The sequence below is a fragment of the Neomonachus schauinslandi genome, chromosome 6 (genome assembly GCF_002201575.2).
Source record: "Neomonachus schauinslandi chromosome 6, ASM220157v2, whole genome shotgun sequence".
In the NCBI taxonomy this organism is placed as follows: domain Eukaryota; kingdom Metazoa; phylum Chordata; class Mammalia; order Carnivora; family Phocidae; genus Neomonachus; species Neomonachus schauinslandi.
Genome location: NC_058408.1, coordinates 52,279,845 through 52,299,521, shown reverse-complemented (window position 1 = coordinate 52,299,521; position 19,677 = coordinate 52,279,845). Strand labels below are relative to the sequence as shown.

At 36.3% G+C, this 19,677-nt stretch overlaps 1 protein-coding gene across 2 annotated transcripts in view; it reads left to right on the top strand.

Moving 5' to 3' along the window:
• The window catches only part of RABGAP1L (RAB GTPase activating protein 1 like), a 776,559-nt gene that overhangs the window by 120,380 nt on the left and 636,502 nt on the right, over window positions 1-19,677 (top strand). For both annotated transcript variants that reach the window (XM_021682815.1, XM_044915941.1), the window contains 2 exons: window positions 10,426-10,492; window positions 16,472-16,574. In XM_021682815.1, the coding sequence (XP_021538490.1) occupies window positions 10,426-10,492; window positions 16,472-16,574 (170 nt within the window). The remainder of the gene's footprint in view (window positions 1-10,425; window positions 10,493-16,471; window positions 16,575-19,677) is intronic.

The window sequence follows — 19,677 nt, the reverse complement described above, 5'->3', positions numbered from 1 at the left end:
CACAAGAGGAAAGTCGGAAAGAATTCAAACACGTGGAGGCTAAAGAGCATCCTACTGAAGAATGAATGGGTCAACCAGGAAATTAAAGAAGAATTTAAAAAATTCATGGAAACAAATGAAAATGAAAACACAACTGTCCAAAATCTTTGGGATGCAGCAAAGTCAGTCCTGAGAGGAAAGTATATAGCAATACAAGCCTTTCTCAAGAAATGAGAAAGGTCTCAAATACACAACCTAACCCTACACCTAAAGGAGCTGAGGAAAGAACAGCAAATAAAGCCTAAACCCAACAAGAGAAGGGAAATAATAAAGATCAGAGCAGAAATCAATGAAATAGAAACCAAAAAATAGTAGAACAGGTCAATGAAACTAGGCGCTGGTTCTTTGAAAGAATTAATAAGATTGATAAACCCCTGGCGAGACTTATCAAAAAGAAAAGAGAAATGACCCAAATAAATAAAATCATGAATGAAAGAGGAGAGATCACAACCAACACCAACGAAATCAAACAATTTTAAGAACATATTATGAGCAACTATATGCCAGTAAATTAGATAATCTGGAAGAAATGGATGCATTCCTAGAGATGTATCAACTACCAAAACTGAACCAGGAAGAAAGAGAAAACCTGAGCAGATCTATAACCACTAAGCAAATTGAAGCAGTAATCAAAATCTCCCAACAAACAAGAGCCCAGGGCCAGATGGCTTCCCAGGGAAATTCTCCCAAACATTTAAAGAAGAATTAATACCTATTCTTCTGAAACTGTTCCAAAAAATAGAAATGGAAGGAAAACTTCCAAACTCATTTTATGAGGCCAGCATTACCTTGATCCCAAAACCAGACAAAGACCGCATCAAAAAGGAGAATTACAGACCAATATCCCTGATGAACATGGATGCAAAAATTCTCACCAAAATATTAGCCAGTAGGATCCAACAATACATTAAAAGGGTTATTCACCACCACCAAGTTGGATTTATTCCTGGGCTGCAAGGTTGGTTCAACATCCGCAGATCAATCAATGTGATACAATGCATTAATAAAAGAAAGAACCAGAACCATATGATCCTCTCAATAGACGCAGAAAAAGCATTTGACAAAGTAAAGCATCCTTTCTTGATCAAAACTCTTCACAGTGTATGGATAGAAGGTACATACCTCAATATCATAAAAGCCATCTATGAAAAACCCACAGCAAATATCATTCTCAATGGGGAAAAACTGAGAGCTTTCCCTCTAAAGTCAGGAACACGGCAGAGATGTCCATTATCACCACTGCTATTCAACATAGTACTAGATGTCCTAGCCACAGCAATCAGACAACAAAAAGAAATAAAAGGCATCCAAATCGGCAAAGAGGAAGTCAAACTCTGACTCTTTGCAGATGACATGATACTTTATGTGGAAAACCCCAAAGACTCCACCCCAAAACTGCTAGAATTCATACAGGAATTCAGTAAAGTGGCAGGATATAAAATCAATGCACAGAAATCAGTGTCATTCCTATACACCAACAACAAGACAGAAGAAAGAGAAATTAAGGAGTCGATCCCATTTCAATTGCACCCAAAACCATAAGATACCTAGGAATAAATCTAACCAAAGAGGCAAAGGATCTATACTCAGAAAACTATAAAATACTCATGAAAGAAATTGAGGAAGACACAAAGAAATGGAAAAACATCCCATGCTCATGGATTGGAAGAACGAATATTGTGAAGATGTCAATGCTACCTTGAGCAATCTACACATTTAATGCAATCCGTATCAAAATACCATCACCTTTTTTCAAAGAAATGGAACAAATAATCCTAAAATTTGTATGGAACCAGAAGAGACCCCGAACAGCCAGAGGAATGTTGAAAAAGAAAAGCAAAGCTGGCGGCATCACAATTCCAGACTTCAAGCTCTATTACAAAGCTGTAACCATCAAGACAGTATGGTACTGGCACAAAAACAGACACATAGATCAATGGAACAGAATAGAGAGACCCTCAACTCTATGGTCAACTAATCTTTTTTTTTTTTGAAGATTTTATTTATTCATCTGAGACAGAATGAGAGAGACAGAGAGCACATGAGAGGGGGGAAGGTCAGAGGGAGAAGCAGGCTCCCTGCCGAGCAGGGAGCCCGATGCAGGACTCGATCCAGGGACTCCTGGATTATGACCTGAGCTGAAGGCAGTCGCTTAACCAACTGAGCCACCCAGGTGCCCAATGGTCAACTAATCTTCGACAAAGCAGGAAAGAATGTCCAATGGGAAAAAGACAGTCTCTTCAACAAATGGTGTTGGGAAAATTGGACAGCCACATGCAGAAGAATGAAACTGGACCATTTCCTTACACCACACACAAAAATAGACTCCAAATGGTTGAAAGACCTAAATGTGAGACAGGAGTCCATCAAAATCCTAAAGGAGAACACAGGCGGCAACCTCTTTGACCTCAGCCTCAGCAACTTCTTCCTAGAAACATCGCCAAAGGCAAGGGAAGCAAGGGCAAAAATGAACTATTGGGACTTCATCAAGATAAAAAGCTTTTGCACAGCAAAAGAAACAGTCAATAAAACCAAAAGACAACCGACAGAATGGGAGAAGATATTTGCAAATAACATATCAGATAAAGGGCTAGTATCCAAAATCTATAAAGAATTTCTTAAACTCAACACCGAAAGAACAAATGATCCAATCAAGAAATGGGCAGAAGACATGAACAGACATTTCTGCAAAGAAGACATCCAAATGGCCAATAGACACATGAAAAAGTGTTCAGCATCACTCGGCATCAGGGAAATCCAAGTCAAAACCTCAATGAGATACCACCTCACGCTAGTCAGAATGGCTAAAATTAACAAGTCCAGTAACGATGGATGTTGGTGGGGATGCGGAGAAAGGGGAACCCTCCTACACTGTTGGTGGGAATGCAAGCTGGTGCAGCCACTCTGGAAAACAGTATGGAGGTTCCTCAAAAAGTTGAAAATAGAGCTACCATACGATCCAGCAATGCACTACCGGGTATTTACCCCCTAGATACAAATGTAGGGATCCGAAGGGGTACGTGCACCCTGATGTTTATAGCAGCAATGTCCACAATAGCCAACATATGGAAAGAGCCAAGATGTCCACCGACAGATGAGTGGGTAAAGAAGATGTGGTATATATCTACAATGGAATATTATGCAGCCATCAAAAGGAATGAAATCTTGCCATTTGCAATGATGTGGGTGGGACTGGAGGGTATTAATGCTGAGCAAAATAAGTCAATCAGAGAAAGACATGTATCATATGATCTCACTGATATGAGGAATTCTTAATCTCAGGAAACAAACTGAGGGTTGCTGGAGTGGTGCGGGGGGTGCGAGGGATGGATGCCTGGGTAATAGACATGGGGAGGGTATGTGCTAAGGTGAGTGCTATGAATTGTATAAGACTGTTGAATCACAGACCTGTACCTCTGAAACAAATAATACATTTTATGTTAAAAAAAAGAAGATAGTAGGAAGGGTGAAAGGAAAGGGGGGAAATTGGGGGGGAGGCGAACCATGAGAGACTATGGACTCTGAGAAACAAACTGAGGTTTCTAGAGGGGAGGGTGGTGGGTGTATGTGTTAGCCGGGTGATGGGTATTAAAGAGGGCATGTATTGAATAGAGCACTGGATGTTATATGCAAACAATGAATCATGGAACACTACCTCAAAAACTAATGATGTAATGTATGGTAATTAACGTAACATAATAAAATTAAAAAAAAAAAGGTCACCAACTATGGAGTCCTTCATTGGGTTTCAATCCTGGCTCTACAGTGACCTTGGCCAAGTTATTTAACTTCTCTGGGCTTTAGTTTCTAATTTGTAGATTGTAAATAATATCTCTTAAGAATTTTGGGAGGACGGGTACCTGGGTGGCTCAGTCAGCAAGCGGTTGCCTTCAGCTCGGGTCATGGTCCCAGAGTCCTGGGATCGAGCCCCGCGTCGGGCTCCATGCTCAGCGGGAAGCCTGCTTCTCCCTCTCACACTCCTGCTACTTGTGTTCCGTCTCTTGCTGTCTCTCTGTCAGATAAATAAATAAAATCTTAAAAAAAAAAAGAATTTTGGGAGGAAAAAATTAGATAACACCTGTAAAGTATTTGGAATAGTCCCTGACTCAGAATAAATGCTTGCTGTTATTACTGTTGGTGGTATTATCACTAGTACCACAATCATGATTTTTACTGAGACTATTTTGAGTGATAAGTGGAAATCTAGTAGCCTGCAGAATCGGAGTAGAGTGCCACCATGAGAAGGCAAAACCTTGGTTAGATTTTTAGCACTTTTATGTATGTAGAAGCAGTCTTTTTTTTTTTTAAAGATTTTATTTATTTATTTGACAGAGAGAGACACAGCAAGAGAGAGAACACAAGCGTGGGGAGAAGGGAGAAGCAGGCCTCCCGCCGAGCAGGGAGCCCAATGAGGGGCTTGATCCCAGGACCCCGGGATCATGACCTGAGCCGAAGGCAAACGCTTAACGAATGAGCCACCCAGGCGCCCCTGTACAAGCAGTCTTTGCTTTGGAGTTATGATAATGCACAAATTTATGTTACTTTGGTTTAGTTAAATAACACCAGTCCTGCAGCCACGTGGTTCAAATTTTTGTTATCATGATATATTAATTTTGAATAATTGCAGAAAGTAAAAACTCTGCTGTTAACTCTTCAGTTCACAGTCGCCACATAAATATAAGATCAGTGACTAGTCACATTACTTCTTTGAAATTCTGTTGAAAATGGTAACAGTGCATCTGTTACTTAGTTCGCTCCCAGATAGCAAAGTGTGTTGTTGTGTTGCGTCCTTATCTGTCAGTGATAAACCTATGTAACATTTTACAAAAATGGATAAATTGAAAGAGTTGGCCAACAAAGATAAAAGTGCAGCAAAGAAATGAAAAGTGATAATGCTGAAAGTGAAATTGCATATGATCTTAGAAGATTTAGAAATGATGACAGCAGAATGAAGATAGGAAGAGATCTAAGCCCTGCATGAAGCTATGGTGTCAACCATTCTGAAAAAGTCTGGTGAATATAAAGAGCACGGTAAAGTCAACCCTATCATCTTTAAATCTCAGTAGGAATAGAAAGCTGCTTAGGGTTGAAATGGAACATTTACTTCTGCTTTGGTAAAAAGACTGCAGTAAAAAAGAAAATTCTAGTTAGTTTGGCTAGCATTCAAGCCAAAATTTTGAAGTTAGTTGCCCATTGAAAGGGAGTGATAATTACAAGACTGGAGATCATGCAGTTTCTTTAGCTGAGTTTTGGAAGAAATGTTGTAAATAATCATGCGGGGAGCCTGGGTGGCCTGGTTGGTTGAGCATCCAACTCTTGATTTCGGCTCAGGTCATGATCTCAGGGTCCTGGGATCGAGCCTGTCATGGGGCTCCATGCTCAGTGGGGAGTCTGCTTGAGGATTCTCTCCCTCTTCCTCTGCCCCCCGCCACTTTCTCTGTCTCTCTCTCTTCCTCTCTTTCTCTGTCACACACACACACACACACACACGTGAGCTCTCTCTCACTCTCTCAAATAATCTTAAAAAAAATTCATGCATCATGACAGGAAGCAACAATGAATACTATACATGTGGCATGGCAGAACTTTTACTGCACTGTACAAATAACTTTGCAGGATTTGAATAGGACATAAATGGAATTTTAAAGAAATAAGACCCTGGGAATGTTGACATTGCCTCTATTCAGTGGAATCTACATAGGCAGCCAGAGGAACATAGTGAGGATTAATTTAGCAGCATAAGTAAGGAAAGGATGAATGTCCCGGAGGAAATGCCAGCAAAAACTTTACATTAAAGGAACCCTCAGAAATTTCATAACATTGAAAGTGCAAAGGAATAAAATATTGGAAGCTGAATCAAAGTTAGAAAGGAATGTGAGTGTTTACCAGGGCATAGAAAAAATGCTTACTCTGTATTGTAAATTATATGAGAAGAAAGCAAGCTCTGTTCAAACTCGTCTTAATAATTGTTTCCGAAGAAATAAAATGGTTTGCCAATGTTTCTAAGTACTTTAAATTACAAAGTACTAAATAAATAATAGTTTACTTTTTTCTCCATTAGTTGTATACTTATAACTGACAGCAAAGAGTTTTTAAAGTTTTGACAAAAATAAAGGTTGCAGAGCAATCATAATTTTCCCCACTGATCATAACATCGTTTTGCCCAGTTTCAGCTTGTGTGGTTATTGTAATGGTTCCCCATACCGCGCATAGAGAGGAATGCCTGTGTATCTATCTCTGCTTGATCCTGTTAGTGAGGGAAAAACACTCCCAGCATTTCTCACCTGGGAGGCTTTTTTAACTGTCTTTTGCTTTAACTTCTTTAGTGTGTGACTGACTGGGATTCTGATTTTTACAAAATTTAGCTTTTCATGTTCTTGGATATTCTGAAAAATATGATTGACTTACAGCTTTTCTTTGTATTTCTGTTTACCTCCTTCTGACATACTGTCACTTTTTCAATTTTAACAACAAAAATTCAGTTAAGAGACAGTGTTCCTTAACTGACATTGGTAGACACTTGCCTCCTTTCCTTTTCCTTTCTTCCCTTCTTCATTTTTATCCATAGTCTTCACGGAGGTAGATAGAATCCTAATCATTTGATGGACTGAAAGCAGAAGTAAAACAATTTAGTTTCCTGTTACAGAACATTAACATATCATCTTTGGTTTTTGTCACTTTTTTCTATCACTTAAGTCTAAAGCAATGCTAGATATGCTGAGTTTTGGTGTTTGTATGGATGCTAACTTGGTATTAAACACTGTTTAAAACTCTGAGTAAAAACTCACAGGTATTATGGAAGGTTAAACTTTCTTTTCTTAATAATAGTGGCAATTGTAGGGGCGCCTGGGTGGCTCAGTTGGTTAAGTGTCTGCCTTTGGCTCAGGTCATGATCTCAGGGTCTTGTGATCCAGTCGTCCGTCACCCCCCCCCCCCCCCCCCCCGTTGGTGGTGTCCAGCTCTCTGCTCAGCAGGGAGTCTGCTTCTTCCTCTGCTTGTGCACTGTCTCTCTCACTCTCTCTCAAATAAATAAAATCTTTAAAAAAATAATAGTGGCAATTGTAATAATTTATAATTGGGCACGGCTTTATAGTTCACAATGTACTTTCACCCTCAGGGGGTTCATTTCACCTTTACATTGGAGTTTATAATCTTCCTGATAGGCTAGGGAGGTGATAGAGTATAATGTATAAAAGATCTGCAGTTTTGGATCAGGGACATGGGCTCGAATCCTAGTCCTTTAACTTAATACCTGAGTTGTTCAGACAAATCACTTCTACCTTCATGAAAATTAGTTTGTCATTTCTCATATGCAGGTTGTTTTGAAATGTAAATGCAGCCCTATGGTAATGTCTGACTTAAGGCATTAAATAAACAGTATACTGCTATAATTAATGCAATAATATTAATATATTATCATTATCATCTCATTCTTAGGAGGTTTGATTTCAAATTTTGGTCAAATCAGCTATATACTGTATTAGAAATAGTGTTGGGTGTGTCTCTTTTCTGCTTTCTTAACATTCTGTACTTACAGCGATCCTAGAACTTACCATATCAGGTTGTAGTTGCCTGTTTACTTGTATTTTCCTCCTCTAATAGACTTTGAGCTGCTTGCGAAAATAGGTGTGATGGCAGTTTTCTATGTTATTTATAGAGTTAACAAGAAAATGTTGAATGCTTTGACCTCCCCAATGAAATACTTAATATTTGCATTAGGTGTTTGTGGTACTAATAATATCTATCTAATTACTGACACATTATTCCTAATAGACCTTGCTTGTCTCCATAAGAAACCTGATGTGCTTTAATGAAATATAAATTTGGAAATGATTAATACAGCTTGATAGAGAAAAATTGTGCAATTTTCTTGTTGGAAGAACTCCTTAGAGTTCATGTATTATACCTCCCATTTTGTAGAAGAGGAAGCAGAGGCTCTAGAGGGTTAGGTGCTGGGGCGCACCTTGGTGGCTTGGTCAATTGTCTGCCGTTGGCTCAGGTGATGATCCCAGGGTCCTGGAATCGACCCTGAGCCCCTTGTCAGGGGGAGCCTGCTTGTCCCTCTCCCTCTGCACCCCACTCATGCTCGCTCTCTGTCTCAAATAAATAAAAAAAAATTTTTTTTTAAAAGGGGTCACACTACTGGTTAATGGCAGGATTTTTTTTTTTTAAAGAGTTTATTTTTATTTATTTGAGAGAGAGAGAGCTAGAGAGCCTGGGGGTGGGGGAAGGAAGAGAGGGGAAGGGAGAAGGACAAGCAGACTCTGTGCTAAATGTGGAGCCCATCTCCGGGCTTGATCTCACAAACCCTGAGATCATGACCTGAGCCAAAATCAAGAGTTGGACACTTAACTGACTGAGCCACCCAGGTGCCTCTGGTGGCAGGATTTTTTATTTATAACCCAGGAAAAGAGCAGCACATCAAAGATCATCAAAATAAAGTGATAGCTGTTGCCATTTAAGGAAAACCTAAAACTCCAAGGCTTTTTTTGCAATAGAGTTTAACATGGGAATATTAAAAAAAATATAAAATTGCACCAATTTCATCAGTCACCTGCAAGTGCTTGGCAAACAAAATGATAAAAAAATTTTAAGTTTTCAGAAGGAGCAAAAAGAAATGTAGGGAGGATGCATACTAAATTGTTAACATTGGTTCTTAAGGGGGCTGATATTAGAAAAAGGATAAATTATGTTTTCTTTTTACATTTTGGTATCCATTAACTTTTTACAATGAGTACGTAATAGTTCTGTAACTTAAAAATTCTATAATATAGAAAATTGTTCTTAAAAAAACCATGAGAGATACAAGCCAAAGCAAAGCAGATAGGGAATGTGAGAGAAGTCTTCTGTCCTCATTGACCTGACTTTTTAGTTGGAGGGACCAAATTTCATCTCTGAAAAAAGAATTCACTTTTTTATTCTTGCTTAGCAAGTATTTAAGGCAATTGTAGAAGAAATAGTACAATGAATTGCATAATTAACTTTTAATTTGTAGTGTTTATTATAGGAGTTCATAGGGAGATTATAGCAGTGTATAGTAATTGTATTAAAATTATGGATATAGGGTATTATTATTTCTTTTGTAGTAGATTACATTTTGTTCAGTGGTACAGTAATATGTTTGGAAAGTTATCTTCAGAGCTCAGTGATTTTATCTTTGTCATGTACTTGATTGTTTTTGGATGCCAAAAGAGAGCCTTGAGCAAGGTATCCTCAAGTACTAACAGGAAGTATATATTGTTTTACCACTTACTAGACTCATATTGGGATAGGACTTATCTTGTTCATGGAAGAAGAAGATGTGCTACTAGAAAAGTAAACTTTTGGAAAATAACAAGGATCAGGTTATGTAGTGACATGTGAGTTGTCAGTACTTTGAAATTTAAAAAAATCTTAACATATTTAATTTATTTACATTCTCTACTCCTGTGTGAAATGTTCCATAGCATATTTTTAACTGTTGGAAAACTACAGTAAAAACATTCTAGTAAGTGTGGATATGCGTTCTTGGTAGAGGGCTACTGAAGACAGATCACATTGCCTCTAGATTTATAAGATCTATTTAAGAGGCAAAAATTTGAGTAAATTGTTGGATTTCTCTGGACTCTACTTTTCTTACTAAAAAGCAGAATTAATAATAACCTAACAAATATAAAAATGTTGGATTTAGCTGAATTTTAGAGCTTATGAAAATCCTTCAGAAATAAAGTACTAGGGAATGTAGTAGATGGGATTCCTAAAGCTTCTCTAGCATCAGGAAGCACAGAACGAAGTAAATAGTTAATTGTATATAGAGTATGTTGGATAATATCTTCACTAATATAATGTTACATTTAGTAATGAGTTTCATATAACTTTTTTTCAAACTTAGGGTATAATAAATATTAACAGGCTACTCAGTGAAAATGACTGTTGAAGGCCAGGGTAATTGTTTGTGTTAATCTGGCTTGATACAAAGAGTGAGCACAGTCTTATTATTTTTTTTAATCTTTTTTATTTAATTGGGGTAGTTGATTTTGACTTACATGTTTGAAATAACTCCAAGGCAAATGAAGTCTCATTTCTACCTAGAAACCAATTCATATCTCACTACTGTATTTTGTTTCAGTTAATAATTTGTGGCCATTTTTATCACAGTTTCTGATCATTGGTAATCTTTTACATGCAGAAATAAAGATCTGGGAATTAAGATAATTTATTTCTATGCAATTTTATTATGTGTCTTAATGAATTCTTTTTTATGGTGTTTCTTTTAAAAAACTAAAGCTATTTATAAGTATAGAGCTCAGATTGTGTAGTTATTATAAAAAGACTTTTTGCTCACTGGGCTTCTATTATATTCTTGATACCTTATTTGTCCTTTTTTTTTCCCCCTAATATTTTCAGATGTTTTGGAATGTTATTAAGCCCAGGTCGAAACGTGAAGAACAGTGACATGCATTTACTGGATATGGTAATGATACTCTTAAGCACATTAACCAAGTATAGATGATAGTTAACTTATATTTTAGGAGTATTTTCTATTTTAAAATTTTGTCATATTGTCAAAATTGTTTTTAACTTTTATCTGTATGGTAGTAGTAATTTTGGAAACCCAAACTTAAAATTACTTATGAGGGACAGATTTAGAAAAATTTCCACCAAAAAGTCATATGCAAATTGAAAACAAATAAAAGGATAGTGTTATGACAATGTCCATTTATTCATCTGTTTGGTTCTTAGAAAGATATCTTTTCTTTGAGCCAAAAATAACAAGTACATGATTATAACAGGCATATCCAGAGTGAATATGGTGCCTTTCATTTATTTTAATGCACTGTTATTAATTTGAGTAGTATGATGAATGCTTTTGTTTTCTTTAAAGCATTTATTTCCTTTTCTGAATTTATCCTCCTTTATTACCTGTCCTTAGCAAAGTATATTTACTGTAGGAGTGGTATTTATTTAAGGAATTTTCTTGAAGGTTAATGTATATTTGAGAGTTGGTATTTGATATAAAAATAGCAAACTATCTTAACTTTTAAACAGAAATACCTTCTATATTGCACTTAATGAATATATTTATTTTGTGATTTAGAAATGTTGTAAGAAAGTCCTCTTAGAGTATCAAGTAAGTATAAAATAGTAAAATATAAAGTGACTTAACTGGGATTTTTATACTTAGTGATCACAAGCACTACATGTTTTAATCTTTTAAGCTGAGTTCTGAAAATGTCAATTAAATATCACCAATTATATCATATTTTTCTTTGAGTTATTTCATGATATTGTCACATTGATTTTCTAGTGGTCCTACTGGAAATGGTTTGTTCAGCCTTTTTGAGCACATAATTGTGTGCCAAGCATTGTGTGGAGTGCTGGGGTTATAGATACAGTAAAACATAACTCTTAGCATATGTGGGTTTATAGATTTTTGATGAAAACAGATCTCTTAAGTATGTAACTATGGCAGTCGGTTAAGTGCTCTCCTAGAGTTGATACAATGAGCCACAGAGATATAGAGGAAGCATTTCATGTAAAGGTAAGGTTAAGGACAACCAGTTGCATTGAATGTGAAAACAAATTAGCTGTTGATCCACCTTTCTTCCATCCCTCTTTAAAACATATCATTAATACAAGTGGTTTTACCTAAGGCAAGCCATAGCTTTTTAGAGTCCTGAAAATACCATGAGGAGGTAGTTCAGGGACATTTAACGCTTATAAGTTCCTAGGTCTTAGTCATGGTCTTTCAGAGTTTAAAAGATTAAGGTGAATCAGTGGCAGAGATTTTTTTTTATAAAACTTAAATGCAGATTATAGAATTACAGATTGCATGAACTTCTGAGGACCCCTGGTCTTGACTGTCTTACTTGAAGAGCAGTCCTCCACTTTGAAGAGTCCATATTGAAATCCAAGGGCTCGTCAACATTGAAGCTTCTGTTCAACAAATAGTTGGTAAAAGTGGGAGGGTTTGTATTTGCAATTATCAAGAGTTGTGATTTGTTACTGATCTTTGTGCTATCTCAATACATGGTTATTGAGCTTTGGCTAGACTACTGTTCATCAAAAGGAACTTATTACCTTATAATGAAGACTATGGGACAGTTGTGGTTATAACAAAGTTATTTCTTTGTAATCACCAGAAGTCATATTCCTTATAATTTTGCCTAATTAGTCTTAGTTCTGTCCTCTAGACCAAGATGTTATGTTCTTCTGACTCGTTCAAATATGTGAACACTTTGAAAACAAATTTCATTTTCTTGCATTTGATTCTGAGAAACTGAAAAATCCTGCAATTATATTTAATTTTAGAATTTGTGAGACTTTTCTATTTAGCTTGAATAATTTTTAAGCAATGCTGACTTTTCTTCCCTTTGAATATTTTCTAATAAGATGAATTGAGACTTTTTATAAATATATAACTTTAGTTTAATATAAGATCTACATGAAAGAGAAAGTCATATTTGTAAGTGAAAATATATTTTTTAGCAAATAGCCAGATTACTTACATATGTATAGTATATAAACTAAATCATCTATAAATAAAATTGGGTTTTGGGGGGATACAAATAACAGAGGTTTAGTTTTCTTCCAGTAGTGAGAATATTTTTGGTGAAGATACTTTTAGGAATAAGGAAATGAGAATTTTTGATCCACAGCCATTGATACTGTTGGTGAGGAAAAATTTTCCTCTACCCTTTAAGGTTCTTTTGACTGGTCTAAGCATTAAATTGACAAGAGACAGATAAGCAGAAAACTAAATTTAATTACATATGTATGGGGGCTCCATAAGAATATGATGCCTACAGGCAGTCAGACAATGAAGCTTATATGCCATTCTAAGCTAAGAAAGAAGGGGTAGAAGTTGGGGACTTCAAAGGGAAGAAAGACAATTCAAAGATGAAAAAAAGTAAATGGCAAACAAATGTTTGTGAGACCACTCAGAAACAAGGGGACATAGGAATTTTAACAGACTTTGCCAATTTCCTCCCTGACTACCTCACCTGCTTTATTTTATACTGTAGTTATCTATGGTGACCATAAGGGAGAGGTCATAGTTTCTTCCTCAGCCTTTTTTTTTTTTTTTTTAAATAAGCAGCCTAAAAATAACCCACATGCCAAAGAGATACATTTTGGTTGGCAAAGTTTGCTTCCCTATAGTACCTAGGGAAAGCCTAACAGCAAGGTACCAAGAGGAGCTGAAAACACAGTAGAGCCAGGTTTCTTGGAACTGGAACACAATTTAAAAGTCCTAGAAATGCTTCAGAAAGTTTGTGGATCTTTACAGTTAACCATTTATTGACACTAGACTAGTAGCTGAACTCACAGTTACAAATATGTTTACATTGTAATCCAGTAAGCTTGTAATCTGTATGTGTAAAAAAAGCAGAAATAAAATTTTCATGAAACAGTTCTTACCCCTTACGTGTGTAAGGAACTCTGCTATTTTTTCTTCTGCTTGATGAAAAAGTCTGGTCATAATCCACTAAATTGATTTTATGCTGTTTGGAAAACATTAGCCTGTCAGCTCTCTAGGGTCAGGATCATTTTGTTTTGTTTTCCTTGCTGGATACTTATAAGCATAGACCATGGCTTCTAGTAGGCTCATATTTGCTTAATGAATGGATGGATTAGCATGAACTTACATTTTTTACTTTTTCTGTGTGTTATGTCTTTTCAGTACCGTGTGTCTGCTTTACCCCACCATCTGCCTACTTGACCTCATAGCTTAAGCTTGCTCATTACTTTACTTGACAGTAGTTCATTTGTGGCTTACTATGTGATTCTCTGGCCTCTATCTTATGGCTTTTCTGCCTATGTTCCCATTGCAAACTGCCATATTCTGTCTGTATTTCCTAGTTTATTTTCCTAAGAGGATGGCATCTAGTGGTTCCACCCTGGCCTAGTTTGGGCAGAGACATACCTCCTGTTCCTGATTTTATCAGCCCCGCTTGTGGTGGGGGCAGAGGAGTCAGGAAGAACTCTTCAGCCAAGATAGTTGAAGAAGTGTTTTTTTGTTTTTTTTTTTTTAAAGATTTATTTATTTTAAAGGCGAGTGAGCAGGGGAGGGGCGGGGGAGAGGGAGAGAAGTCTGCAAGCAGGCTCCCCTCTGAGCACGAGCCTGACTCGGGGCTTGATCTCACAACCCCAAGAGAGTTGGACACTCAACCGACTGAGCCATCCAGGCGCCCCAAGAAGTATCTTTATAAGAGGCTGAGAGCAAGCCAGGCTGTATGATGGAAGTGTCTAGTTCAATAACAAAAATGCCATACTTGATGAGGAGAAACTTTTATTAAGGACTTTTGATGTATAAGACAGTATTATTGTGGTGATGTATAGTGAGGACTACAAAGACATAAAACTATGGTTGTCGAATTAGGCTATTTTGCTTATAAGGAACAAAGATCCACTTATCCGCTTAGAACACCTTAGAGACAGAAGAGGTTATTGATCTTCATGAAATCGTACCTAAACCTGCAAAATGGTCTATGCTATCTGGACTCTTCTGTCTGCTTCACCTCCCACCATGGGCTTACTCTTTCTTTGATCCTCTTTTTAGCTCGGGCTCCTGCTCTTTTTCCACGGCTGCCCCTGCCCCCAGGCCTCTGGTGCTCTGCCCCCCTCTCTTTCTGTACCTCCTTCCCTGTCTCTGCCTCTTTCCTTCCTTCTGTCTCCCCTTTCTCCTTCTCTCGCCTTTTCCCACCTTGTCCTCCTCTCTCCCTCCCTGCCCCTTCTCTGTCCTCTCTCTGTTCCTCACTCTTCCTCCCTCCTTCCTGCTTCCCAGAATCTGCCTGTGTGTTTGGACTGCATGATTATTTTTAATGAATTTTTTGTTCATTTTCTCCATTTCTCTCTTACTACTTAACAGTTTCCCAATACTCGCTGTTCTTTATATATTCTTTCCTACTTTATAATTTCCATTACCTTACCACTTCATTTGATGTGTGGCCTGTCAGGGCCTGACTTCTTATTAAAATCTTTCAGCTCCACTGCTAACTGCCCACTTTCCTTGATATTTGTCAGTTGAAAGAAATATTTTGATTGGACTAGCTCATCTTTTTGGACTCAGGCACGGCACAGCTCTTCCCAGAAATGGATTGGGATTTTTGGGAGGTCAGATGCCCATTCTTGTTCTGAATGGGGGTCTAATGAGAAGGTAGAGAGGGTAGGCATTGAGAGGGAGAGAGGGGAAGGAGTGGAGAGAGAGATGGAGACAGAGAATGAAGATGAATATATGAATGTAGTGAAGATGTAGTGTGAGTTTCCTTTACATGGGCCTGAGTGTACTTTATCTCAGGAACTTAGGGTTCCTACACCCAAGCTGACAGTTCGATTGGTAAAATACCACCAATACCCTAGGAAAATATATCGTATAAGTACCGCGCGCTAACCGATTGCGCCACTGGAGCTCCGGGAAAATATATCGTAATTACCAAATGACTGAAATAATTTTGTTGGGTTTCAGAGAAGCATCTGTTTGGGTGTAAAACTGAAAAAAAGTTTTTCTCTTTGTTTTCGTCTGACCCTTTCAGCACTCTCTTCATAATATGAGGAAATGGGTACGGAAAGTTTAAAGTACTGTAGATAATACTCTTGCACGTGCACATACTTGTATGCTGTGTGCTGTTCTCCCGTGGGAACACCTCTAACTACTCCCCCTCCCACCCCATGCACACACGTACACACAGCTGTATGGGATCCCGCTTTCACCATAGGAGCTGCTGCCTGCTTCAGAGTCAGGAATGCGCTGGGTGGACATATGAAGGGGTGGAGGAGATGAGGAAGGGGAGAAGGACAGAGGGAAGGAGGGAGCAAATAAAAAGGTAAAAGGAAGACAATTAATCAACTTGGGTGTTGATTACAAACCTTTATTAGTCTCTTAATTTTGATTACTGATTGTAAGAAAGTGTACAAATATCTGATATAGATAATAGAAAATATCAACTTTGAGAAAATACCACAACTTTGTTGTGGTAAAGTAAATTAATATTTTAAGAATATATTATAAATTAGAACACTGGAAGAAAAATACTAACTGCTTTTCCTTTGATTAGCTATTAATTCAGTTAAAATATCTTCAGTGGGATCTATACTATAGTTTTAATAGACACGGGGCATACTTGTATGCTTAGGTATGTGACATTTTGACAAGCAACCTAAGATAAAGTTAAATATAACTTCATACCAATATATTGTTTTTGTGAGTCAGCTTATTAAGGTATACCTCCTTTTATCCAAGAGGTATGTGCCTCTAAATAGAAACTCAAAAGAAAGCTGTAGGAGAATTTAATATTGAAAAAAATGCTTTTGTAGGGTGACAAAAGTTTTACAAAAAAAATCCCATTTGATTGTAAATCCAAATTTTAATAAATTAGATTGCTTAAAGTAAGATATAATTTAAAATGGGGATTTTCTTGTATATTATCAGTGATTTCTCTCTGAACTTTTACAGGAATCCATGGGAAAGAGCTATGATGGGAGGGCTTATGTTATTACTGGCATATGGAACCCCAATGTACCAATATTTCTGGCACTTAATGAAGAAACCCCAAAAGGTAAATTTTCTCATAATATTCATTATTATTTGCTTTAAATTTTATATTATGGTCAATGTTGTTTTGCTGTGTTTTTTAAAATTATGGTGCTTATTTAAAATGAAGTTATTCTTACTTAGATTTTAAATTTTTTTAAAATACTTTATGCATTTATGGGGAAAACCTCCACTATTCAAAAGAATCCTCCCCCAAAATATGTGAATTAGTTTTATTAGATTATGTAGAAAGTATTTGGGGTTTGTGTTTTATATGTTACCATAGAGTTATTTTATTTGGGGGCAATGATGGAAGAGTGTGAAAGAAATGGTGAAAGTAAATTCTTGAATTTTGCATATCTTTGGTAACTAGTCTCTTTTTTTCCTCATTATAGATTACTTATATTTTTTCATTTTTTAATTGTTCCAATTTTTTGACATTTGGGATCTTAGTAATGTATATTAAGGATTTTATTTGTGGTAAACACCTTTTCATTTTGTTTGACATGTCTAGTGTTAAACAGATAAATTTATGAGTGGTAAATAGTACATTTATCATTCATCCCATTGTATTTCTTTTTATTCCTACTTTATCCAGATATCTGCTAATTGTGTTTTTTATCCCTCTGCCATCTGTCCTTAAACTAAAATTTAAATTTTTACCTCATGACTTATAACTAAAGTTATGTTATACTAAATGCTTTACTGTGATTCAACCAATAATTTATACTGAGAAAATAATGGATCAATTGGTTTGATCTTTCATCTTATATTAGTTACTTTATACCCACAGTAGATTTTTGGTTAAAGACAGGAGCATTAGTGAATACTGATATGGAAATATATTAATGAGCATTAAATGATAATTATTAAATTTCCTTAACAAGAGTATTTACCAGTTCCATAAATTACGTGCATTTGATCACACATCTGTCTATTTCACAATTATTTTTTTTGAATGAATTATTTGTAATGAATTTTTTGTTTGTTTTCTCCATTTCAATGAGGGCTAAAAAGAAAGAAAAATAATGATTATACAGTCTTTCATGTATTAGGAATAAATAATTTTTACACCCAACAGTTTGTAAATTCTGGAGACAGGCTTGTAAAGACCAGCCTGTAAACTTCTGTCTTATAATCATTCAGAAAGCAAACATGAAAATGGGAAAAATAAACCGGTTGATAATTTTGAAGAATAAAATATAGGAACTTCAAATAGTAAGTTATAAAAGCAGTTTTATCTATTTTTAATATAACACATAGTTCAGTTTAATATTGGTATTTAATACATATTTGGTCTTCTATTTTTTCTTTTTTTTTAAGATTTTATTTATTTGGGAGAAGAGAGAGAGAGAATGAGCGAGCACATGAGCAGGGGCGGGGAGGGCAGAGGGAGAGAAGCAGGCTCCCCGCTAAGCGGAAAGCCCAATGAAGGGCTCTATCCCAGGACCCCTGAGCTCATGACCTGAGCAAAAGGCAGACACTTAAACAACTGAGCCACCCAGGCGCTCCTATTTGGTCTTCTATTAAAGGATAATGTATTTTAAAATTTATTTCCTCTATTAAAATAAACTTTATATAATACTATATTAAAATAATATTCTTGGGGTGCCTGGGTGGCTCAGTCAGTTGGGCGACCGACTCTTGGTTTCCGCTGAGGTCATGATCTCATGGGTTATGAGATCAAGCCTGTGTGGGGCTCCAAACTCAGGGGGAGCATGCTTGGGATTTTCTCCCTTTGCCTCTCCTCCCCCTTGTGTGTGCACGTGCATGCATGTGCTCTCTCTCTCAAATAAGTAAGTCTTAAAAAAATATTCTTATCCAAAAGATAATGTATTTTAAATTTAAAATTATTTCATATGGCACAAAAAACACTGACCTGATTTCTAAAATTTCCAAATGATATCCTTGAGATTATAAATGACTCAGAGGACTCATGAATCAGGTTTGATTTTTTTACAGAAGTTGAAGCTCTGGAGTTGAAATGTCTTGGATCTTTTCACTATACCACCGAGTTGTATATTCTATTTTATGTTTTGTGTTATTGTCTCTTACACTTTGACAATACTCCCCTTGGACTTTAAGGTCTGCTAGAGCAAATACAGTGTCTAGAGAATCCTTGTTTCTCTTGAATTGGCAGGTAGAATTTTTTAGTAATAATGTAATAATTTTTTTGTTCAATTTGATATTAATAGAAGTATAATTGATATGTATAAGTGTTGTATAATATTTTTTAAAAACATTGTTGAAGGTTTCTTCTAATGATGGGCTTGGTTATTTGAACTTTAACTGAGAACTAAAAATGCTGGACAAAGTAAATTTTAAAAATATTTCAGAAGTAACAAAGAAGTGACAATATGGATTAGCCAAACCACAGATTGAAAAACCCAATGAGGGGTGCCTGGCTGGCTTAGTCAGTAGAGCATGAGACTCTTATTCTCAGGGTCAAGAGTTCAGGCCCCATGTTGGTCATGGAGCCTACTTAAGAAAAAAAAAAAAAAAAGAGAAAGAGAAAAGAAAAACCTGCTGAATCTCAAGCAGGGTAAATAAAATAAAACTCATATTTCAACCTATCATAGTGAAACTAAAGAAAACCAATAGACACTAGCCTAAAGATTCTAGATTCATATTAAAGGAAGGCTTTGGCCAACTAAACATTTTAAATAATAACTGAAATTTTGACTGATAACACTATACTATTGCCTAAAACTACTTTCCAGGGCTCTGATACAGATTTGTAACTGTACAGAACTATTTCATCAGAGCCTTAGTGATTTTCCTGAACATATAATGAGGGGACAATGAGGATACTGACAGATCTCCAGGGACTTCCCTTAAATCATGCAACATTGAAATATTCATTTAAATAACATCTTCCTCTACAAATTTAACATAGTGAAGGTTGAGTGTCTCTTCTGATTTGACAGTCCTTCCAGTGCAACTCACCAAAGTGAATAATTTCTTGTATCTCTTTTTATAAGATGAAAGGGCAAATCCTTGTGAATTTCTAGAGGCTTTCTGGGAAATTTGAAAAACAGTTCTACTGTCAAAAAGATTCTGAAAATTTTACCTTATTTTTTATATTAAGGACCTGATTTGGGGAAAGAAAAAAAGTAAGGTTTTAGAGG